The sequence below is a fragment of the Lynx canadensis genome, chromosome E1 (assembly GCF_007474595.2).
Source record: "Lynx canadensis isolate LIC74 chromosome E1, mLynCan4.pri.v2, whole genome shotgun sequence".
Lineage (NCBI taxonomy): Eukaryota > Metazoa > Chordata > Mammalia > Carnivora > Felidae > Lynx > Lynx canadensis.
In genome coordinates, this window is record NC_044316.2 from 46,383,651 (window position 1) to 46,409,555 (window position 25,905).

The 25,905-nt window shown below is 39.6% G+C and overlaps 1 protein-coding gene across 9 annotated transcripts in view; it reads right to left on the reverse strand.

Annotated features, from left to right (window-relative positions):
• BPTF (bromodomain PHD finger transcription factor) overlaps nt 1-25,905 on the reverse strand; it is a 150,489-nt gene that overhangs the window by 40,786 nt on the left and 83,798 nt on the right. For 6 of the 9 annotated variants that reach the window (XM_030296332.1, XM_030296331.1, XM_030296337.1 and 3 more), the window contains 10 exons: nt 18,707-18,836; nt 17,818-17,956; nt 14,263-14,442; nt 10,899-13,209; nt 6,525-6,649; nt 5,335-5,463; nt 3,451-3,601; nt 3,072-3,114; nt 1,232-1,478; nt 339-490 (listed from right to left, as the gene is read on the reverse strand). In XM_030296332.1, coding sequence (XP_030152192.1) covers nt 339-490; nt 1,232-1,478; nt 3,072-3,114; nt 3,451-3,601; nt 5,335-5,463; nt 6,525-6,649; nt 10,899-13,209; nt 14,263-14,442; nt 17,818-17,956; nt 18,707-18,836 — 3,607 coding nt within the window. Of the gene's footprint in view, nt 1-338; nt 491-707; nt 870-1,231; nt 1,479-2,990; nt 3,115-3,450; nt 3,602-5,334; nt 5,464-6,524; nt 6,650-10,898; nt 13,210-14,262; nt 14,443-17,817; nt 17,957-18,706; nt 18,837-25,905 lie in introns of all 9 variants that reach the window. The other 3 variants (XM_030296330.1, XM_030296333.1, XM_030296334.1) reach the window with 1 other exon arrangement.

A 25,905-nucleotide genomic window follows, 5' to 3' on the forward strand; every position in this document is an offset into this window, starting at 1 on the left:
TTCTATTTTTCATTCCATTTCTCAGTTGCATACCAAGTTTCCCTCGGGGCTCCAATGCTGTCTGCTGTTTTATATGAAGGAATTTCCTCTACAGAATCCTAGAAAGCATTTCTTCTGATTCCTAAACTAATATGCTATTATGCTGAAAATGAACATTTCATATATCATTTATGCTTAGATATATAACAGATTTTTTAAAAAGTCAGTACCTTGGCATAGATGAGTAAAAGGTAAAGGAAGATGAGGAGCTAAATTAATCCTGGAAGGGGCCATTCTAAAAACTTCAACTTGATGTGGTTAGCGCTTTAAAACAAAAGAAGTCTGTAAAGAATTCTTACTTGTGAAGTGCTTGTGGTTGCTCCAGAGCCTGAGGTATTGGGCCTAATTGTGACTGTTGCTGTCCTGGGCTGGAATGAAGTAAAGGTCTGCTGACTTGTACCTGTACTTGATGGAATGATACCCAGGACTTTCTGCTGTACTTGAACAACGCCTTAAAAAAAGATGAAGAAGTCATTAGCAACTGCCCCTTTCATAACAAGCATCGGGTGTCACTGGGTTTCTGAGGAGAAACTACGTGTGGCAGGGTTTTATAGTGGGCTACATAGAATGTGAGGTCCAAGGACTGAAATCAGTGAAAAGGAAATGAAAAATAATGGCAACAGTATGATCTGGCAAATGTGAATTAAAACTCTTCACATTTCCCTTACCTCCTTGTGTTGCTGGCACATTTACAGCGACAATCTTGCTGTTTGCAGGAAGTGGCAGTTTGGTAATTACTTTTCCTGCCATAGTGACTGGATTGCCTGTAATTTGGAACGTCTGACCTGTGCTGGCAATGGTTGTAGCAGATGTGGCAGCTGTGCTGGTGGCTAATGGGGTATAAGACATTTAATAAGCTTTAGATTTAAAATAACCAGCAACGTAGTGACTTCTAGGAAGGGCACCAAGGCATGAAATGTGGCTCATTCTTGTCTTTTTAAGAAAAACATTCCTCTCCACTCAAAGTAAGTGAACTATGTAAATGTTGAGAGGGAAATAATGGAAGAGAGGAGTTTCGCTCATGTCATATCATGAATATTATCTGTAACAAACCAACTGTGGCAGCTTGATTGCTCAATCAGCTGCAGGAAGAAAACAATTCTCTAAAGAAATGTTTCATCTCAGTCGGTAAACGATCGAAATTTCTTTTTCCTGAATGAAAGCAATCTTTTCTTTAAGAACGGTCGTGTACCTGAGTTTGACTGGCCTTGCTTAACCCACGTAGCGAAGGTCTGATGGAAGTTCTTGTTTTGCTGGAATGTCACTGTCGCTGGAGATCCAACTTTGGTAGTTAGTACCATTTTAGTTCCGGTTGTAACGGAGCCACTTATGGGGGCCACCATCACTTTCGGCGCTGGGGAGATGGTACTAGTCGTACTGTTCGTTGGGGAAGTGGTGGAAGCTGCAATTGCTGTAGGCTTCTGCTGTTCCAATCGTTTCTAGAAAAGTCAGGGAGAGAAAACATGGACCGAAACAGTTCCAAATAAAAACAATACCATTCTGCAAGAAGTCCACCCACTATTTCTCCAAATCTAAGAAACTGCACCAAATTTCTCAAATATTTTATTTCTGAACCTATGTATTTAAATTTGCCCTTCCATTTAATTTCTTGACGCAGGCCAATATTTTTATGACTCTAAACCGCCTATTTTATTGAAAGTAGTAAGTCTTTCATTCAAAAATGAAGAACAATCAAATTTTTCCAGCCTATACAAACGTCCAACCTTTCAGATGGCAAATAAAAGAGACACGGGTCATCTTATTGAAGACAGGAACACCTTGCGGCTCAGCGGTGCGATTTAGAGCACACAGCAAATCATGGGAACTGTACAACGTTTCTGGTTTACTGTAGTGTTAATTTATCCAATTATAAAACACAGGTCAGTATTTAAATAATCACTATCCAAGGTGACAAACAGGCAAGCAAGTTGAAAATTATAAGAAAACATCTTTTCTAAACTTCTTATATTACTCAGTTTAAACATTTTTTTTACAGAAAAAATATTTTAGACTATTTTACGCAGGGAAGTATAGCCTGATTACAAGAGAGGGTTATTAAAGCCAATTTGTACACCTTCCATCATAGATTGCTAACATTTCCTGACCTTACCGACATGACAATGTAAGCTTCCACATGTAAAAAAAAAAAAAAACAAAACATAGGTGCCAATGATTTCAAACCTGATGGCAAACGCTTTGTCATAATTATCTTCTTTAATGCTCAGACTGACCCAACAGAGTTGCTGGTATTATAACTTAAAGATGAGGAAACTGAGACTCAGAAAGACTCTGGCCTGGGCAGAGCTAGCTACTGCTGGAGGTGAGAGGTGTACTAAGATAATATGGCAGTGCTGAACTATCGCCTGCCACTGCAAACTGCTCCCCGGCGACATCACAGCCAGTCTCGACAGGAGAGCTTTTGTAAACATCCTATGCGCGTGAACAGAATGTGAGGTATTTCACACAGTTTCTCATTCCTCAGAAGAAAAGTTTAGTTTTGTATATTTAGAAATGTCATCTGATTCAATCAGTTAAAAAAAAAAAAAAAAGAGAGACAAGGAAACTGAACACATATTAGGTAGTTATTTCCTGAGGGTGCTGAGGATATGCCTTCAAAATTGGAAACGTTGACTGCATTTGTAAATGAGTATTTTAAATACATTTTTAAAAATCACACCAAACTCTTACAGAGTTTTAGTAGAATTTGCTTTTTCATACACTACAGAGATTTTACAGATTGGAACTCTGCAGGAAAACGTATTTCAAAATTACCCTCAAACTCATGTGACACTGTGTGTCAACTATACTTTAGTAACAACAAAAAATTACGCATTGAATTTTAGATAATAAGTCAAACCACACGAATATATCAACACTGTGCTTTTGGTGTGCATGGATTTGGCTAAAAATGTCAACTCACTGCCAGGTGGGACTAGTACCAACTCCCCCACCTGCCGGGCAGCCAAGCGCTGCTGTTTGAGGTGAGCCTCCATTTGGGCCTTGAAGTCCTCTGCCTTCTTCTGTTCACTAACCTTAGCCTGTTGCTCAACTGCTTGTGCCTTCTCTTTCTCCACTCTGCAGGAAACAAAGGAGAAATTTTATCAGAAACTACACTATGAGGCATTCGGCATCAAATATTAAGTGACATCTGGTTGACTCTCATGTTCTAAAAAGATGTGAAATTATTTCCATTTCAAAAATGAACATTAAAAGGTAATTAGAAACTGACAAGTGGATACAACACATTAAAATTAGAAATAGGACTTTAAATAATATATAGCTAGCACTTAAAATCCAAAGGCGAAGTAAAATTAACTAGGACATACTGAATAAACTTTTAAGGTGGCAATTCTTCAGTTCTGAAGTGATAAAAGCTTCGAGTATCTGAGCACATGTTAACCATTTCCTTACCTTTCAGCAAATGCTCTGATCTCCCATAATTCCAACTCTTCCTCGGCTACCCAAGTTTCGATAATAACAGGGCCAGTTTGCTTGGGCGTTTCTGGTCTCTTTGGCCGCAATGCACTCGATCGAAGGCCTTTTCTCTGAGGTGTAGGTGTTTCTTTGGAAAAGAAATCAGAGTATTTTAAGCCATATAGCTTCTAAAATTGCAGTACTTCTGACATCTCCTCTTATATCATGAAAAACAAGAGTTGGCCAACTTTTTCTTAAAGAGCCAGATGGTAAATACTTTATATTGTGTGGGCCAGATGGTGTCTGTAACAACTATTCAACTGTGCCTTTGTTTTCATGAAACGAGCCAGAGACCATACATAAGTGAGTACATATGGCTGTGGTCCAATCAAACTTTATTAACAAAAGCAGGTGACGGGTCAAGGCTCATGGGCCAGGTCTGCTCGCTCCTGATATAAAAGGCCTAAGAGCCTGTTACATCTGCCCGTAACATTCCTCCTGGCTTCGCTCCCCCTCACATGACTAATGCCTGTTCATCCCGCAGACCCCACCGTGGATACAACATTCTTCAAGAAGCCTACCGTGTTCCTCGCACCTAGTTGGGCTGAGTGTCCTTGCCATGTACATACAGCTCTGGCAATGTGTATCTCCCCATCACAGCACTGAGAAGGGGAATTTGAAAGCTGCCCGTGTAAAGAAGGGATCAGAAACTACTAACTATAGGTAAAATCTCCTAATGTAAGATTTTAAAAAGAAAAAGCAGGGAGAGGCGAGCATTGAACCTTCCCATTTGTTCAGGGAGCAGGGAAGCAGCTGAAATAGCAGAAGGACCTAGGTTATCCAAAGTGATAAGAGCAAAGAAAAGTGACTCGAGGAGACTGCAGTGGTTTGAATTGAAGGCTCTGGGGTCAGGACTAAAGACTGGTCAGAAACTTGCCTCTTCCATCTGTTTCTCTCTGCCTATCGACTGAGCTACTTCTGTTCCAGGACAGCACTGTTTTAATTACATTACTATTTATTTCATCATTCTACTAGGACAGGTACCCCTTATTGAAGTTCTTTTCAAAAAATCTACTCTCATTTATTCTCCAGGATAAACTTTTGAATTAATTCAATCAAATTTCAAAATTCAAATTTATACATTTTGGGACAGTTAACTTCTATTAAATAGTATGTTTATATCTAAGGACAGCATTCTCTTTTTGCCCATTTTGTAACAGATTTTTTTCCTGAATGGTTTTACTGGACTTCTAAAATAACACTGATTTTAATCTATTTATAGCTCTCGAATCTGGTCACCTGACTGAACTCTTTCTAGCGCAACAGTTTGGATGCTCGTGCGGTAGCATTATAACAACACTGTAACGTTTTCTCTGCTTCTTTGAGAATAGGGGCCACATCCAGTTCTTCCATGTCTTCGCTGTCCAGGTGCTCCCTAAATGTTTCCTGAATCACTCTTTGTGCCTCTTAGATCATTTCTTCCCCCTGACGTTATTTCAAAACAGCTTTAACTCTTGAGCCAACAAACGTTCAGTGACCACTCCTGCGTCTGATTCTGCAGCAGGTGTCAGGACTACAACAAACCAGACGGACTCGGTGGCCGCCCTCTTGGAGCCGATGGTCTGGTGTCAATCACTGTTCCACAGCCTGATTATGAGAAGTTATTATTACAGCTCTCTGTACCCCTCCCTGTGTTCGGCGCGATGCCTGTAGGTATCACTGTGTGTCTAGTGGAATCTTGTTAACTTTATTGAGTATCAAAAGATATCTTCTTCACAAGTTGAATGAAGAGATAAGGAAACAATTTTAATCCAATTTTAATTCATAAAAGATGTGGCCAACAGGTCAGTAACAAAGAACAGAGTTCTTTCTATTCCTTACCTTTTGGTGCTTCTGGAACTCCAATGGGGCAAATGATTTTCCGGATACAATATTCAGATCGAATGCCATAAGGACCAACATCTCGCCTCTTAATTATCTCTGTCGTTGTGATTTCAGTTTCAGAGGTTTCTATGGTGATTTAATTCACATAGTATTAATAACCACCTAAAATAGTCAGAGACTAGAAAAGTACAACATCTGGTGATTTAAGAAGGAGACACACATGGAATAAACTTTTGAAAACATTTGATTAATTAATGACTTCAGGATCATTGCTGGACTGCAACAATACTGAGTTTCTTGCTCACTGAAAATTTCTAAACTGAGCTGTTTGGGGGCAGCTTGGTTTCCGGTGGCAAACAGTCAAAATAAATAAGAGAAGAGAGAAGCAGCAAGCATAGGGTTCCGGATGTCCCAGTTTAACTGATTTGTTCTCTGTAATAAGATCTTTTAAAAATTCAGACTGATTCACATGTAAGTGCCTCACCTTATAATTTAACCCCCCTTTCCTAGCCCCCAGTATCTCACAGCATGTGCTACCAAACTTTAGCGAAGCTGTATTTTAAAAACACAAGCCATATATATATATATTGGGTGTTTTTTTTTTAATTTTTTTTTTTTAACGTTTATTTATTTTTGAGACAGAGAGAGACAGAGCATGAACGGGGGAGGGTCAGAGAGACAGGGAGACACAGAATCTGAAACAGGCTCCAGGCTCTGAGCAGTCAGCACAGAGCCCGACGCGGGGCTCGAACTCACGGACTGCGGGATCGTGACCTGAGCCGAAGTCGGCCGCTTAACCGACTGAGCCACCCAGGCGCCCTATATTGTTTTTTTTTGATGGCGGTGAAGCACACATGGGCGCGAGCTGGGGAGGGGCAGAGAGAGACAGAGAGAGAGACAGAGACAGAGAGAAAGAGAGAGAGAGAGAGAGAGAGAGAGAGAGAGAGAGAGAGAGAGAATCCCAAGCAGGCTCCACAGTGTCAGCTCAGCCAGACGCAGGGCTCGAACTCATGAACTGTGAGATCATGACCTGAGCCGAAATCAAGAGTCGGACGCTTAACTGACTGAAATACCCAGGTGCCTCCCAAGCATTATATTTTAATAAATAACAAAAATGCTTAAAATTAAGTGAACCGTCAAGTGATTTTTCTCTTTTCAACTTAGACTAGAAAAGGAAAAGCCCTTACCTGTCCGTGTGGTCCCTCCTCCTGGAGGAGCCTTGGCTGCCATGTCATCCCATCTCAGGCTTGCCCACAGTAACCGTAACATAAGGCTCACTCCAGCTAAGGACTTTACAGTCTGAAGTCTATACCTGAAAGAAAAACCCAAGAAAAACGACATATGTATTGTGCACGCACGCGTGCGCACACACACACACGCTCTATTATTAAACTGCAGGACTATTTCTAGTTCTCATTATTAATAGTTATAATACAATTTTGTAAGCACTTTGGCTATTACATGTCCCTTAATAAAATAACTTTCTTATTCCTAGGCATACCATGCATCTAACAACTTAAAAGGGGTCTGTATGTCACTTCAAACGCCATATAAATTTGTACAATGAGCATGTTTCATTGTAAGACTGATACGGCAAGAATTTATGAAGATTTTATAACGTTTAGCCTAATTCCAAAATATGTGCTAGAGAAGTTACAAAGGAGAACAAAATACAGAGACGTAATTGTGTCACTAAATGTGGTAAGAGTTTCGAAGGATAAAATCTTAACTAATTGATTTGCGCTGAAACAAACTGAAACTGTTTAAATTTTCTCAAAACCCAAAACGAAAAGACCCCCCACAAACCCAGTAAGACCTTTCCATACGAACAGAAATTCTGTATCCAAATGGTGGTTCTGGAAAACATGAACTACTGGATGATGAATACCTGTCAATACTAGTAGCACTTGAACCACATTAGTAGCTTTAGAGTTCTACAACACAACGAATAATAAAAAAGGGTAATGCTATATTAGTTATTGATCAGGAGACAAAGGAATCTGTGTGCAGGTTTTTACTAAGCACTGTGTGCAAAGTTATTGAACATTTTAGATATTCCTTTGAAAATAATACTAAAGATACATTTCAAAACGAATTTACAACGGCAATGAATATTTTGTCCCAAAATGGAACTGACCGTAAAATATTTTTAAAAAGCCCGTGGGTCTCAATTCTCTATTAGTGGTCTTTGAGTAATTAAACACTCCGTTGACATATCCACATGCATAAATAAATAAACTGGTTGTGGTGTACAGAAAACCTATAAAACTAAAATAATTCCCTCCTCTAAGAGAGGTAGAATAAGGTAGACCTTAGACAATTTGTATTTAAGAGGCAATGCTTTCTATTCTAAACATGAAGCTGGGGAAATGAACAGTGTGGGAAGGGGACCACTCTAGCCAAAAACTTGCTGCAGCTTCTTACATTCCCATCTCCACCTGGGACACCAGTACCTCCTTTGCTGTGCTGCCGCCCTGTGAATCCTGTGACCTGGACAGAACAATGCTCGAATGGGAGGGCGACCGCTAACCGCTGCAGGGGTATCCTGGGAGGGGGGGAAGTACATGTCACTTTCAGACCACACCCTACAGAAATGCCTAGGGAACCCTGGACACCAAATGGGGATGTACTTGGAAAGAGAAATGTTTCTCATTCTCTCTTCTTCCTCAGATCACTCTCTACGGCCAAACAGCGACTTCAGTGCGTCTCTATTTCACAAGGGAAACACTGCCAGGTGAGGAACACACCTGAAGCCTGTTCATTCGTGCATTCCTTGGAAGAATACTTGCGTGCCTTCCATGTGCTTTAGACTAACTGAAAGGAGCTGGAGACAGGGATGTGAATTATGATCTGCTCCTGTATCCTCAGGAGCTGTGACAGAGGAAAGCACGAGGGGCACCTGACTCGGCTCAGGGATGGGAATCAGAGCTTTGCTGGAGTCTCAAAGGACAAAGATGGGGGGTGGCTGCACAAGGGCAAGGGACACACATATGTACGCTCAGGAGGCAAGTGTGCAACAGCACACGCTTCCTCCGGGAACCACATCTGGCGTGCTACGACCGGAGGGCAGGGGGGTGGTGGTGCGGCGAGAGATGAAGCTGGCATGGGAGAGGAAGGCAGAGCCAGGCGTGCCGCACCAAGTGGAAGGGTAAGAGAAGAGCATTTAAGGCGATCCGTATTAAGGCCTCGGAAGCGTCTGCAGTGTAGGATGGGTCATGGAGGGAAGTGCTTCTCACAGATGGGGGTGCACAGGCGAAGGCTGTCCCCTACCTGCCCCGCAGCTGAAGGCTTGCTCAGCTCAGTCAGAACATTCACAGGGTAGATCTGCCTTTTAGGAGGATCACTGGGGCAGAGCTGGGGAGACAACTACTGGTTCAAAGTGATAATGAAACACAGAATCAGGGCCCAGGAGAAAGGAAGTAAGGGAATGGACAGCGTGGAAGAAAAAAGAGGCCTAATGAGTTGACAAGACAAGTTTCGCTTTTCACTGCTGCTCAGCCTTACCATTAAATTAATAAAGATCAAACATGCACCTCTGACATTCTTAGCTTCTACGCTAAGCATCAGACATAATTGATTCAAGTGTGAGTATAAAAATGCATTTCCCATGCATGATTTTTACAGCAATACACTTTTTAAAAATGCATTCTAAAGTCAAGAATAGTTTACATATTTACCCATGCCTCTGTTAGATAAAAGGGATTATGTTTCTCTCAACTTCAGCAAATTCAGACGTTAGCATGTATCTGATGGCAATATCTGTTTAAAACGTACAGGAAGGTATTTCCTTCCATTAAAAAATGAGAAGTTAACTAAACAGATACCAGTGGTGCCCACAGTGCATATTAAAACATAACAATACAAGGCTCCTGAAACCCAGCCGTGCAGAAAAGGGCCCTGGGCAACACGTGATCAGAACTGGTTCAGAGAAAAGTACTTCCCAGTTGAGCCTACCTTCCACTTGAGAAAAGAAAAGAGCAGAAAGGTCGGCCTCCACAACTGCCAGGTCATTGTAATTAAAGTATTTGTACATAGTAACTTTTCCAGTGGGAAAGAAGTTACCTGCAGGACAGTCAAGGATACATTTTGGGACCGCTCTCAATGAAGAAAGCAGAAAAGTGCAGAGTAATCCTATAAATCCATGAACTGTAATGAAGAGTTCCTTGATTCCCTGCAGGATTCTGCAAATCCTTCATTGCAGGCCCTGCAGAGAAATTGTACTTTTCAGCTGTCTCTATTGAATGTGTAATGGAGTGATATTTTAATTCAAATCAAAAAATGAGTTATAAAAACCTTGGTCAAACCAAATATGACTGGTCATATTAATAAGTTAATTTCTTTATCGAGAGTACTCATTTACACTTCGTTTTGGTTTTGGTTTTCTTTGATCATACTAGCCAGCTGTAATATAAAAGAAACACACACACACACACACACACACATACAGGTATGATTTTAACTTAAAGAAAGTGGAACCACAGATACACAGAAATGAAGCCTAACGTGAAATGGAGTCTGCTCAGTCACTTGCTGAAATAATTTTAGGTTCCTATCAAAATCTAGCAGAAATCAAAGACTGTCCCTGACTCCTGAGCGTGCCCCACACAACTCTTACGTCTTCGGTGTTTATGTTTCATCCTTTCCAGTGGTGAGGGTGAAAAGGTAAAAAGACAAGGACGTGAAAAAGGACAAAGCAAGGACAGATATGTGAAAATGTGATATAGCAGATAAAGTACTGGACTGGGGGTTTAGGAAAACCGGGCACTATTCCTGAAACTCTGTCCCTCTGTGGCCAGAGGCAAATTATTCCACATCTATAAAAGATAAGAATTTCTAAGATCCTTTCCAATATAAAACTACACGATCTTACAACTGACAGCACTACGTACTTATGACTCATCCCCAAAGCTTAATGCCCAGAAAACCTTAATTTAAGACTATTTCTGGGTTTTAAAAACTCGTTCCTCAGGACCCTCTTGGGACCACCTCTTCGCACATAAATAACAGAGAACTCCAAAAACACATGCTTCTCATGCAAATAAATTACATTAGGAAGATTTCCACATCATGATGGACCTTGTGTGATTCACAGGCATGTCTCCTGTATCTTATGTTTTTATGAATTACCTAATAGAAATAAAATACCAAACTCCAGAAAGTTGATTATCCAATTCTGTAACTCTCTCATTCCCCAGGAAAACACATGGCAGTAACTTGGAAAGTCAGACCACAAAAACAACTACGTTTTCCCTGTTTCTTCCGTCTTGTGAAAAGTAAAACTGAATTTCATTTTAAAGAATTCCCACATATTTTTTTCAGTCTTTTAACATTTTTCCCTAAGTAAACTTTGGTACCTCCCAGCTGGCGAAATTCAAGATTCTCTGTATCTTATTTCCATTACTAACTTGGCCCATTAAATTTCCACTTCCCTGTCTTATCTCAATTATATCTCATTTTTTACAAAAAAAAAAAAAAAAAAAAAAAAGAGAGAGAGAGAGATGCTTACTAGATACTGCTTTTAAGACTTTCTCCCTTCCCCAAATACATTTTAAAGTACATACCTCCAAGTGATACCAAAGGTCGGTCTAGGAGAAGGATACGGCCATATATCCAAGGCAGGTTTTGCATTGTAATTAAAATAAGGGACTTCTCGGATTCCTCCTTTTCTGGCCAACTTTTTTAAGTCATCATTAGGCAACACAAATATGCTCTTCTTGCTGCTCTTGGTGATAAATTTTCTATAGGATGGCAGAGCAGTACCTGAACGAGTCTTCTTGGGTCTTGAAAACTTCATGAGTTTCACTTTGTCCCTTGTGGAATATTCTTTGCTCACGGTCATAGATGTTACCAGAGTGCCTCCTGCAGTGGTCAGTGAGTCTGTCACTGTTGTGGTGACCACAGTTTTGCTTTGCTCCTTCACAGAGATGATGTCCACGCTGCTGCCCGTGGAGGGTGTGGAAAGCTTTGTTACCGTTGTAGTGGTGGTCGTGACAGTGGATTTGGCACAGTTTTCTGTGGAAGAGACCACAGTCTGCTTATCACCTTTTGCTACTTTGATTACGGTTTTTGATTCCGTGGCCACTGTGGATGTCATAGTGGTGACTTCTGTGATGACTGTTTTCCTCTTAGACTCTCCGTTGACATTTTCATCTTTGCTGGTAGGCAGCCCATTTTCATCAACAAAATCATTACTGAGGTTAGATTCCTCTCCAGAAGTAACAGGTGAGGGAGTAACTTTCTTAACTTCTGAGGTTTCAATTTCCATATCTTCTACCTGATTTGTTGAACTGCTTTCTGGACAAGACAGTGGAGGTGTGGTAGTATGTATACTCTCAGACTCTTTGGTTGAAGGCAGGGTCTCTAGGCCATCCTGGTAGTCACCTCCAGCATCAGAAGATCTCAGTAAACATGATTTTGTTTCCACGTTGTTTTTTTCATTAAAATCTTCCATGATGACATCACCATTCATGAATGGCTTTACAGCAGATTCTTTAATGGTCAAAGACTTAATATCATTTTCAGGAATTATTTTACTTATATTATTAAGCTTTGGTTCAACATCGCCACTTACTACTTTACTCTCAGAGATTTCTTTCAAGCATTCCCCTTTCAAATATACTTTAGATTTATTATCTTTTCCATTTATTTGAAAGGTACTCGCTTTCTGTCCTTTCTTTTCAGACTCTCGATTTTCATTATTCTTTTTGTCAGTGCTACTTTTTAGATTGACTTGATCAATACATTTAACTGATCTCTCCTCTAATTTCTGTTCTTGACTTGTTTTTTTACCATTTGCTTCAGTTACCTTACTCTGTGGTCTCTTGTCACAGTTTCCAGTGGACTGATCTGAAACAAACTCACGTTTCAATGGTTCCAAGCCTTCAATACCTTGTTCTTGAGTTACGAACTGTTCAGAAATACTTTCACTGCTATTCTGAACAATCATATCTTCTTCACTGCTGTCTTGAATAGACATAGTATCAGAACTATTTTCCAAAGTGCTATTATATTCAGAGTCACATCCCAGTTTTCCTTCAAAGTCCATTGCTTTTGACAGAGATGGGATATCTCTATCATCGATACTTTTAGGTACTGATGGAAGTGAAGGGCTCTGGGAAGGAGAAACAATGGTGTCATTATCCTCCTGTATGAGTGGTTTTTTGTTCTTATAGATCAAAGTACCAATTTCATCTGTACTGGCTAGTTTGGAGTCATCAACGAGAAAATCACTTCCTTTGGTTTTAATCTTACTAGGTTCCTGGCCTTTACTGGTAGGTTCAGAGAGACTCTCATCTATGTCATTTCCAACAGAATTTTGTTTCTGACAGTTTGTCTCTGGACTCTGAATGGAGACGTCATCTAACATTTGATCTTTTGGATAAAGTTTGTTTGTTGTATGATCAGGATCACCGATTCCAAGAATTGAGGAATCGCTCTGTGAACATCCCCGAATCAAATCTTCAGATTTATCATTACTTGCATTAGGGCTTTGTTCTTGTTTAATAAGCAAGTCACTTTGACACCCTTCTTTTGCTTTAGTTATTACTGGAGACTCAGAAAGACTTTTCAGAGAACTTGTAGAGGTCTTTCCGATACCCTTAATTCCACCCTCCAACTTCATCTTTTCAAGGCGCTGTTTTTCTTCCAGTGTAAACTGTTTAATTCTCCTTTCAAGAAGTCCATCTAGTTTGGATGATTTAATTTTCTTTTTATAACTAGTCCTTAGATGAAAACCCTCACTGACATTGACCACATCTACTTGAGAACTTTCCTGACAATTTATATGTGGCTCTGTTTTCACATCATCATCTATTTCCATTGGTTCTTCCTTAAAGGATTTATCATTGTCAGAATCTAAAACTTCTTTTACATCTGTGAAATAAAGACATTTATGTAAGTGAAATTTTTTACTCTCAAATGTGGAACTCATAATATTTTTATTTTAAAAACTACCAATGGTTCTTATTTTCACTCAAGGGCTTAAATATAAATATATATTTGAAAGCTCCTGACATAGGATTAAGATAGGTCAATGGACAGGGCTAAACTTTATAAAATGTTAAAAAACACACACATATTGTAAATATTTAAATATTCTGATTCTTAGCATCTGAAAATAGAATGTTACAATGAAAAACTACTTAGCCTGTGACAGCTACTCCATACACCAGTACCTTCATGTCAGATTCTGTATAAAATATTTTGTAGTCATAAAATATCTTAAGGCTAGTATCTTACCTAGTTTTTAAAATATAGCTTTTCACAAAAGGCAATGTAAGTTCCTCAGAAGGTTGGACACAGAGTTAGCTTAATGACCCAGTAATTCCACTACTGGGTATTTACCCAACATGAATGTTCATATCAATATTCATAACAGCCAGGAAGTAGAAACAACCCAATGGCCATCAACCGATGAGTGGATAAGCAAGATGTGGCACCATCCACAAAATGGAATACTACGCAGAAATAAAAAGGAATGACAAAATCCTGACACCTGCTACAACATGGATGACCCTTGAAAACATGACGCCAGGTCAAAGAAGCCAGTCACAATGGACCACATATTACATGATTCCATTTATTCGTCATGTCCAAAACAGGTAAATCCAGAGACAGAAAGTACATTAAGGCTGGTGAGGGGAGTTAGGGAGGACTGGAGACTGACTGCTAATGAGTATGAGGTTTCTTTTTGGGGTGACGAAAATGCTCTAAAATTCACTGTGATGATGGTTGAACAACTCAGTGAAATACTAAAAACCACTAAATTGTACCCTTTAAATGGGTAGATTATCTAGAATATGAATTATGTTTCAATAAAGCTGTGATCATCAGAGAAAGACAAGGCAGTACCTCTCCTGCTGTGCGAACTAGATCCCGTGCAACCTTAGCATCCCCAGGCTGCCCTCCACCCCGGACTCTCCTTACCTTGGTCCTTCTTCTCAGCAATCCTGGAAACATCCATTTCACTTTGGTCTGCTCCTTTTGTAGCATCTGAATCTTTTACCTCATCTTTCTCAGAATCAGGCTCTGTTTTTATTTTTTTTGGACTTCGTGGACTTTTTCTTCTATCTGATTCATCCATATTTTCATCCACATTATTTTTGGCTGAAAAAGAATGAAGTATATAATAATGACAGGTATTCTGAATATTAGCAATTTACTGTAATAAATCTAGTTTAGTGGAAATTATCAAGTATTTTCAGCAATTTATACTGCTTTTTTAAATTAAAAACACACACACACACACACACACAAACACTGAAGACAGTATATACTTCCCTAATGTGTTTGGCTGACCTAAAGCATTAAAAGAAGACTGCATTTTAGATGTGCTTCAGAAAGAAGCTTTCACATAGGATGACTATTTCAACCTGTTCGATGACTTTACAGATTCTATATCAGTGTTTCTAACATATTTTGTGTTAAAGAATCATATTAGAAGGATAAATACTTAAGTATTTTTCACCGAGACTCCATGGACAAACTTCAAAGATATCCAAGATCCAATGAAATTACAAAAGTTTGTTTACATACTTCCCCTGGCCCCCACCTCCCCCAGGTAAGGAATCACAGCATTTATCACAGAATAAAAGAGACTTAAGGGAAATGACTAAATGCAATGTTTGGCCTTGTTTGGACCTGGTTTACTGCCAAGAGTAAAATGGCCTCTCTGACACAACTGGGGTACCTGGGGTAGGAACTGAGAATCTCAAGATGAATATGTTAAATAGTGTCAGTTTGCTGACTGGATAATAGCATGATGGTTATGAACGTCCACTCTAACTAGAGAGATATATTGTACTGGAAAATAACATGATTTCTGGAATTTGCTTTAAGTACAAGGGAAACAACTCTAGGAAAAAAGTAGGGAGTGACAAGTGAAAGAAGAGTGACAGAACTTGATAACTGTTGAAGTTGAATGATGATTACATGGGAGTTCATTATTCTCTTTTACTTTTGTGTAGCTTCAACTTTCCAGAAGGAAAAAAAAAAAAAAATCAAGCCTACGATATAGAACTATTGTCTAGATGAATTTTCTTAGGCCTTAGAGGCATTTCTACCTTTTCTTTTCACTTGAACCCGAATATCCCAAAGACTTAGCACGGTGAACCTATTTTTTATTTAAATAAAAATGACTCCTTCCAAAAAGATCTGCCTGAAAGGGGAAAGAGTGCAAAAAACAAAGCCAGTATCTGTCAAGACAGCAGGATACTGGTGAGAGAAGAAAAGAACCATAGAAAACGGTGACAGGATGTGTCTAGACCCCACAGGTAACGAAAGGACAAAAAACTAAACTGATACTCTCTTTCTTCAATGCTTCTGTAGTTATTTCAGAATAACTGGGCAATACTTTTTCAATGATTTCAAGTTGCTCACAAAGAGCTTTATATGTCAGTAGTACCCCATTTATAAGCTTTAAGATCCTGGACACTTAAATGGACGATTTATAAAACGTTTGGGATTTCCTCTCCATGAAAGGTCTCCTTGATAGACTATTAACAAAGGAAGCCCAGGTGGCTCAGTCCGTTAAGTGTCTGACTCTTGGTATTGACTCAGGTCGTGATCTCCCGGTTGTGTGATGGAGCCCCATGCTGACAGCGTGGAGCCTGCCTGGGAGTCTCTCTCTGCCCCTCCCCCACCTGCACACACGTGCTCTCTCAAAAATAAACAAATATAAAAATAAATTAAAAAAAACGATTAATTCATATCCGTTATTAACCCTTGCACATTAATACCTGTGTTGACACTTATAAATTAATGTGCAAATCAAAGGTATACAGTCTGAGTTAGAATGGAGGTTAGAGATAAGGGACACAGCAGTCAAGCAAGTCAAACACTCTATAGTCTTCTGATGCTGTCAAGTGTTCCCTGAACTGTGTTTCTCTCTGTTCTTTCTAACACATCTGTGCCTCTATCATATGATCAGACTAGATTAGCCATTATGATAGGGACTAATAGTTCTGAGATTATAAATTGGTGGTTACTAATGCCTTCGCCGTAATTCCCATTCTGTAGTTAAGCTAAACCAACAATGTGCTACCACCTGAGAGGAAAGGCTCCGAAGATGCTAGAAGACCAACCTGGTACCTGAATGGATAAAGGCCCGCCATTTGCACAATAGAAACCATATGCTAAGGAAACTGGATTCAAGACAAATCTGCAAAAGCCTAAATATTTTGCTTATGGATAATCTGGATTTCACTACACAGACAAACCAGGTCAGACATAAGTAAACACAGAGCTCTCTATAATTCTAAGTGCTACATGGGCGGCTGGAGCAACAAAATGGCAATAAAAAAATTGTAACCATCTTTCAGAATTTATCAAAATGTACATTTTGCTTGGATATGATCAGATCATAATAGAATTTAATATTTGCCAAGTACCTACTATCACCTAGGCTTTTTAGGAAAGAACACATTGCACCAAAGACTAGCAAATTACACTGCACAGCAAGCAGAACTACTTTTGAAAATTGCTCAGATTACAAAGGAGATCTTGCAATGTAGTGTGCAAAAAGGACAATGGAAGCCAGGAGACACGGATTCCAGCCAGGATTCTATCCCTGTGTGAACTGTACGTCACTTAGTACCTCCGTGAAATAATCTGCTCGTGTGCTGTGAGTTTCAAAACATATGGTCTCTTGGGGCACCTGGGTGGCTCCTTCGGTTGAGCGTCTGACTTCAGGTCATGATCTCATGGTTTATGAGTTTGAGCCCTGCATTGGGCTCTCTGCTGTCAGTGCGGAGCCTGCTTTGGATCCTCTGTCCCCCCGTCTCTCTCTGCCCTTCCTCCACTCGTGATCTCTCTCTCAAAAATACATAAAACATTAAAAAAATTATATATCTATATATATCTATAAACATAGATATATAATCTATATATATCTATAAACATAGATATCTATAGTCTATAGATATCTATAAACATAGATATCTATAGTCTATAGATATAGATACATATAGTCTCTTAGTAGGGTAGTTCCCCTCTAGAGTTCTGTGATTCTAAATACTAATAAAATTGTTAGCGAGTAGCACAAATTGAGTTAATACCTCGTTTATGTGGAAGTGTTACTGAATTCTCCACCACTTGCTATTTGGTTTTGTTATGTTCCACAATGCTGAGGTTACCAGATATGTAGCTCCTTAGGAAGTCAAGTAATACTGAATTTAAGATTTCAGAAAAACAACTAGGTGGCTGAGACCTTTTTCCTTTTTTTTTTTTTTTTAACAAGTCCTATTCTAGCCTCTTTCTTTAACTGAAACCCTAAGTATCACAATCCTGAGAATAAAGGTTTAAATATTTTATAAAGGTTTAAAATATTTTAGAATTTATACCAACTACACTGGTAGTTTTGCCATGTTCTGTTAAAAATTTCAGAGAAAACTTTCATCTAAAATATGGTCAGTAAACCTCATTTTGTAAGAAACAGTACAAATCAGAAACATTAATACAGGAAAAATAACTTCAATTACTTACTTCCTTCTAATGACTTTCTGTAATTCACATTAGTATTGCCTGGCAATTTAGGAACAAACCTATAAACATGAGTTTTACTAATCCAGCTCCAACCACCATATCCCGTAACTCTGTATTCCTCTCCTTTTTGTTTCCAAACCTGGTGTGAATGAAAACACTCTGATTAAACAAGAATGAGGATGCTTATAAAACATATGTGGTTTTATACATTTTTACCAAACAAGATCCACAGTCAGGCAAATAAGTTTACCAATCAATTTTATTTTCAACAGGAATCACACATTCATGAAAAAACTGAAGACAGCTGAACCCTGAACAACATGGGGGTTTGCTGACCCCCCACGCAGTCAAAAATCCACGTATAACTTGCAACTCCCTCAAAACTAACTACCAATAACCTACCGTTGACCTAAGCCTTACCGATAACACAGTCAGTTAACACATGTTTTGTATGTTACGTGTACTATATACTACATTCTTTACAACAGAGTAAGCTAGAGAGAAGAAAATGTTATTAAGAAAATCACAAGGAACAAAAAATACACTTACAGGTACTATACTGTATTTATCGAGACAACCTGTTTGTAAGTGAACCCATGCAATTCAAACCTGCGTTGTGCCAGGGCTGACGAGACCCCTTTCTAATATGAAAAATGTAACACAAGTTTTACAGTTTTAGAACAATTTCAACCAATTAGTCTAATAGCCCACCTACACTCTACCGAGACAAACCTCTGCTTATAGAAATCGCCAGAAAGACTTACTTCATTCCAACTATATTAAATAAAAGACTGCGCCAAAAGCAAAACAAAATTTAAGTACCTAAAGTTGCAGAATACAAGCCTCAGAAATGGCTAACACTATTTTAAAAGACTATAATAAAAATTACCTGATGTTTAACTGGAAATGTATATTTTACCCACGTGGCTTGTTGCATCGTTTCTTCCTCTTCTTGTTTTTTCTCTTTTTTCTTGACTTTCTCCTTTTCTTCTCTTTCAATTGATGTCATTCTGTGTAACCTAAGAATATATGAATAGAAAGAACTGCATTTAACTTTGAAACATACATTAAAAAGATAAAAATACAGTACTGCAAGTCAGGAAGTTAGAATCAAAGAATGGTTAGCTATAATCCCACAACCCAGATAACCCCAGTTCACAAAAATCAGTAACAACTCCGTAACAGGAAAAATGAAACAGCAGAAAAAGGCAAAACCATGCCATCCTTCCCATATGCCCTCCAATAAGAAATACACTCACTTATGGCTTATTCCTGAAACTACTAATACATATATATACCAATGTATTTACACAAAAGGGATATATTACAATCACAACTACATAGTTTTTAATCAATGAATAATTGCATTAGAAGATCTTTCCATATACCAGAAGATACGGATATTCTTAAAGAATTACATAATATACACCACTGCGTGGACATACTATAATTAAACCAGTTCCCTATTAAAGAATACATTATTTCCTTCCCTCAAAAAAGACCAAAAAATCCAAAAACCTACCAACTAGTATTTCTAATTCTATCTAGCACTGGGGGGTTTAAAGCCTTTACACTAACGTAGAATTCAGGCTTTCTACATCCACAGAGAAAAGGGCTGACAAGGTTCCTGCTTTTGGGTAAGAGGGAGGAAGGACCACATTGATGAGGCCACCAGTCACTGAATGGGGCATAGGCCACACTCTTTTTCCAGGGTGGGAAACGTGTACCACCCAGGAAATATCATTGCACCCAGTAATAAGGAGACAGGCAGGCCTGTGGTGAGGCTCTACATTAAGATGATTAGACTGGAGGGATGCCTGGGTGGCTCAGTCGGTTGAACGTCTGACTCACAGTTTTGGCTCAGGTCATGATCTTGTGGTTTCGTGGGTTCGAGCCCTGCACTGGGGTCTGTGCTCGTAGCATGGAGCCTGCTTGGGGATGCTCTATCTGCCTCTCCCCCACTCACGTGGTGTCTCTCTCTCTCTCTCTCCCTCAAAATAAATAAAACTAGACTGCATTTTTGTGAATGGGAATATTCCCCATAAACAAGGACACTGACCAAAACCTATGAAGAGAGGACCCTGTCTCTGAGACCTCTAGTGGTAGAAAACCTGCTTTATTACACCCTACCCAGATGTAGCCAATCTTGCATGCATAACTTTGTGGAAAAAATAGAGATCTTTTGTCAACCTGGGGGACAAGCTGCTAATAAGATATGAGAGGGGAATTTAATCCTTTTGATCTCCATCCCCCCACCAAAACTCCCTACTGAGCTCCACTTTCAAGAAAGCTTTGTGCCCCTGTGAACATAGGACCCTAGAATCTAGGCTACTGCATACCGAGAGCTCATGCCTGTCAGCCGCACAACCCTAGAACAGCATTCTTCATTCTCTCCCAGTTGACGGAAGGAGAGGAAAGGGAGGAGGTTCTCCCCGGAGACTAACTTACTCCAATACCGCCCATGTGCCACTACTCGTGGAACCAGGGAGCGGGGCAAGCTCTGTAGGCGCAGCACGGTGGATAACCTGGCAGCCTCAGCCTGCCAAAGGAGTGACTGACCCAGGCTCAGGTAGCGTTTCTCAACAGAGTTTTTGTGGGCTAAGCGTTCAAACTCCCTGCAAGTTGAGGTCTGACATGGCAACTGAACTATCTTCGCTGACAGTGGCCAGGAACAGAGTACTGTGGGGGGAGGATACGGGAGCAGTGACACTCTGAGAGCTCACAGCTGGGCTGGGTGCTCAGCCTGTGCTTTTGTGTTCACATGTGCTTTTGGGAAACAGGTCCATTTTCATCACCAAATATAAAGGCTCCATTTTGCTGAGGACGCCAGGCCACTGAGGTAGTATTATAGCTAATCTGTGATGTTAGCTACTCCTGAGTAAATTCTATTGCTCTCACTGCCACCAAGCCAATCTTTAGGTTTCGGCAGCAAAAACGGTGAGCTCTGAAGGAACTCAAGTCCATTTGGTTGGGCAGAAACCTGGGCTACCGCTGGCAGCCCGGAGGCCCCAGAAAGGAAGAAGCCCCATCGGGCTGGCAGCGCGTAGCCTCTAGCTGCCAGTCCATACATACGGGGAGGCACACGGGGTGGCAGGCGTCTCTTCTGTACCTCCATGGTTCAACTGAGAGCCTGACCGAGAGTACGGACCAAGCTTCCATCCCACTCCTAATCTCCACGTGGTGCCCAGGGTCGTGTCGTGCCTGCTTTGCTACTACAAACAAAGCCATAATGAACAATGTTTTATGTCTCTCCTGGTAAACTTGGAGAGTGCTCACGGTGTTCCCCAGCGGTGGGGTAGCTAACTCCAAAGGTCCTTGAACTTAAAATGCTGACAAGTGAAGCTACATTGTTCTTCAGAATTGCACATTTCACGCTGCCATCAATGACAAAGCCACCGTGTTTTCCCATACCTTCACTCAAGTTAGTAACAAACTTCTAGATGATCAGCCCAAGTGAGAGATGAGAAATGATATCCCACTGTTTTGATTTACATTTCTTTAATTGCAAGAGAGTAAACATTTTGTTAATGTCTACTGGCCTTTCGTATTTATTTTTCTGCAAAATGCCTGTTCAAATCCTTTGTCTTGTCTGTACTGGACTATTAGTCCTTCTCACTTATAAAAGATCTTTGTCACTTAAGGTAACTTTCCATTTGTGGTGCAAATATTTTTCCTCAGTTTGTCATCTTTTGAGTTTGATTATAATATTATTTTTCCACTCAGAATTTTAAATACATATATCCACTTTTTTTCCTCTATGGCATCTGGGTTTTATATCTGTTTAAAAAGAAAGTATCACAACAAAAACATAAATTAATCCATGGTTTCTTACTGAAGCTTTTTGGTTATTGTTTTTTAAAAAAATCTCCGTTTATCTGAATGTTTTTGCCAAGGCAGGGAGCTAGGCTGAAATTTTCTAGGTCCTGCTTCCTTCTCTGACATGCAGTGCTATCATTGCTAGATGCTCACATGTGTTTAGGTCTATTTCTAGATTTCTTTGTTCTACTCTACTACCCTAAAATCTTATTTTTATTGTAGCTTCGAAAATGTTCGAGTATTGGGGCACCTGAGTGGCTCAATCTGGTTAAGCGTCCGACTCTTGATTTTGGCTCAGGTCCTGAGATCAAGCTCTGAGTTGAGCTTCACACAGCGCATGGAGCCTGCTCGGAATTCTTTCTCTCTCCCTCCCCCCGCCTCTCTGCCCCTCCCCAACATGTGCTCCCCTTCTCTCTCTCAAAATAATGAACATTGAAAACAAGTGTTCCAATATCTATTCCTTTCTTCCTCATACCTACTTCCCTTTTCTTGCAATTAATTTTCCTAGATGATATATTAGTATCATTTTGATCAAGCCTGTGTGCCCCTCGAGGAGGGAAAATCTTATTCAAAATGCAAATGAATATTAATTTTAGAAGATTAATATAATTAACATAATACATGGTTTCAGAAAATGTAATATACACATCTAAACATAGGATATATCTTTATTTTTCATTTACTGAGTATCCTTTCTATCTTTTTTTTTTTTTTAATGTTTTTTATTTATTTTTGAGACAGAGAGAGACAGAGCATGAGCAGGGGAGGGGAAGAGAGAGAGGGAGACACAGAATCCGAAGCAGGCTCCAGGCTCCGAGCGGTCAGCACAGAGCCCGATGCGGGGCTCGAACTCACGGACTGTGAGATCATGACCTGAGCTGAAGTCGGACGCTTAACCGACTGAGCCACCCAGGCTCCCCTCCTTCCTATCTTTAATAAAGTTTTAATGATTCCTTTACATGATCCTAAATATTTCTTGTTAAATTCATTCCAGTTGTTTGAGTTTGTTTTTTTTTTAATTTTCTCTTATGTTTATTTATTTTTTTGAGACAGAGACACAAGCATGAGCAGGGGAGCGGCAGAGAGAGAGGGAGACACAGAATCCAAAGCAGGCTCCAGGCTCTGGGCTGTCAGCACAGAGCCCGACACGGGGCTTGAACCCACAAGCCGCGAGATCATGACCTGAGCCGAAGTCAGATGCTTAACTGCCTGAGCCACCCAGGCACCCTGAGAGTTTTGTTGTTATGGGGATCTTTTCATTACAATTAAAAAATATATATAAAATGTAACCAGATTAAGAAAGAGAACTTTATCAATAAACCAAATACATCTGAAGCTAGTGTGTCCCACTCCCAGGCAGTCATTATCTTGACTTTAGGGTTATTATCCCCTTTTCTTTATAGTTTTACCACCCATGTGTATACCCCAAACAGTAGCTAGTTTGGCTTTTGAAAACTCAGTAGCAAGAATAAAACTAGCTGCATGAGCATAAGAGCAATGCTGTTACTATTAAAAGAAGGTTCCCAGGAAAAAATAAACCTGTCTCTGTGTCACAGCTTCCAAGAGCCTCTTCTGGTGAAATCCGAGGGTGAGGGCATGAGCAAGGTCTGGAAGACACTGGGCTCACAACACTCTGGGTCATCTGGTAGGGCTGTAAGCAGGTATGGATCCAAAGTGGACTGCTATGGACTTCCTGCTTCTGTGCCATTTGATTATTCTGTGGTATAACTTGGGAAAATTCTCAGCTCTCCCCATTGACTTAGGATATGGTCCTCTTTGGTAGGTTATCATTTGTCTACCTGGATTACTGCTTCCATGGCTTTATTGGTGCTTTATTCCCTATTGTTCCTCTTTTCTCCATGGGTTTATGCTTTAAAAAAAAAAAACCCTTTGCCATAGTTTTCATGGAGGTAAGCAGGGAGCAAAATTAAATGTGTTCATACAATGTTATTTTCACTCAGAACTCCTACAGTATTTTCTACATAGTTACTGTCACATAAAATGTATTGTTCAATATGGCAGCCATCTTACTTAGTTTTCAGATTGTTTCTGATAGTTTTTCAATTTTCTTGGGGTTTCTAAGTGTCTACTTAGGTCAACTGCATATAATTATGCCTTCATCTGCCAACATGTACTTACATATACACACACATGTATATGTATATGTATATGTATATGTATATGTATATGTATATGTATATGTATGTTTTATTTCTCTTGACAAACTCCATCAGTTAATACTTTTAAGAAAACTTGGGAATTCAAGCTGGTGCAGCCACTCTGGAAAACAGTATGGAGGTTCCTCAAAAAACTAAAAATAGAACTACCCTACGACCCAGCAATTGCACTACTAGGCATTGATCCACAGGATATAGGTGTGCTGTTTCAAAGGGGCACAGGCACCCCCATGTTTATAGCAGCACTATCAACAATAGCCAAAGTATGGAAAGAGCCCAAATGTCCATCGATGGATGAATGGATAAAGAAGATGTGGCATATATATACAATGGAGTATTACTCAGCAGTCAAAAAGAATGGAATATTGCCATTTGCAACTACGTGGATGGAACTGGAGGGTATTATGCTAAGTGAAATTAGTCAGTCGAAGACAAAAATCATACGACTTCACTCATATGAGGACTTTAAGAGACAAAACAGATGAACATAAGGGAAGGGAAACAAAAATAATATAAAAACAGGGAAGGGGACAAAACAGAAGAGACTCATAAATATGGAGAACAAACTGAGGGTTGCTGGAGGGGTAGTGGGGGGGGGTGGGGGGAGGGGGGATGGGCTAAATGGGCAATGGACACTAAGGAATCTACTCCTGAAATCATTGTTACACTATCTGCTAATTTGGATGTAAATTTTTAAAAATAATAAATAAAATTTAGAAAAATACTTTAAGAAAAGTTAAAAAGAGGGGCACCTGGGTGCTCAGTCTGTTAAGCATCTGACTCTTGATTTTGGCTCAGGTCATGATCTCACAGCTCATGGGATTGAGCCCCACATAGAGCTCCACACCAATAGCACCAAGCCTGCTTGGGATTCTCTCTCTCCCTCTTTCTCTGGACCCTCTTCTCCAATCCTTCTACCCACAACTAGAAGCCCAGTGAGCCCTTCTTCTACGGATGTAGGAGGCCTGAATACTATGTTAGTGGACCCTCTGAGGGTTTAAAAGCCCTAGTGCCAGCGAGAGAGAATCAGAAATACGGACTGGCATATCCTCTCTTCTATTCTAGATGTTGGTTACTTGTGTTTTCCCCTTTGTTTTTTCTTTCCCGATAATCTCATCAGATGGGCTCTAAGGTATGTTTATTTTCTATTTCATCAAATATTTAATAGTAGTTCTTAATATTTGCTTTCTTTGAGGTGACTTCTTGAGATGTATGCCTAGCTAACTAATTTGGGGTTTTTCCCTTCTAACGTACACATTGAAGGCTATCAATTTCCCCTAGGTACTCTTTGGTTGCAGCCTACAAATTTCAATGTATGTAGTATTCTCATAAACTCTCAATTCAAAATGTTTACTAGTTTCCATTACGATTCTTCTTTGACCATTTGTTATTTATTTAAAAGTGTATTTCTTAAAAAAAAAAAAAAAAAAAAAAAGAGGTTAGAGTGGGAGAGAACCAAAGCATAAGAGACTCTTTAAAACTGAGAACAAACTGAGGGTTGATGGGGGGTGGGAGGGAGGGGAGGGTGGGTGATGGGTATTGAGGAGGGCACCTTTTGGGATGAGCACTGGGTGTTGCATGGAAACCAATTTGACAATAAATTTCATATATTGGAAATAAAAATAAAAATAAAAAAATAAAAGTGTATTTCTTAAGTTTCAAGCATATAGCTTTTGCATTTCTTTAAAGTTTTACTATAAATCTCTGTATCCCCAAATAATATTTTAACATGATATCAGCATATACGCTTTGAAACTTTACATAAATTGAATCCTACTCCATGTATTTTTTAAGAAAAGAAGTGTTTTCACTCTCTTGTAAACGTATGAGAGCCAATCTCGTTGACACTTACTCTGGCCTCACTGCTGTATATAATAGCCCATTACAGAACCACATCATAACTTGAAAGTGCCTCATTATGGGCATTTAGGGACTGTTACCAAATTTCACCATTACAAAATATTATAAGAAACATCTTCCTACAGGTCTTCTCATACACACATGTAAGGTCTCTCTGACATACTTAATTAGGAGTAGAATTGCATTTTCAACTTTGTTTTTGCCAAATTATTCTCTAAAATGGTTGCAGTAACCA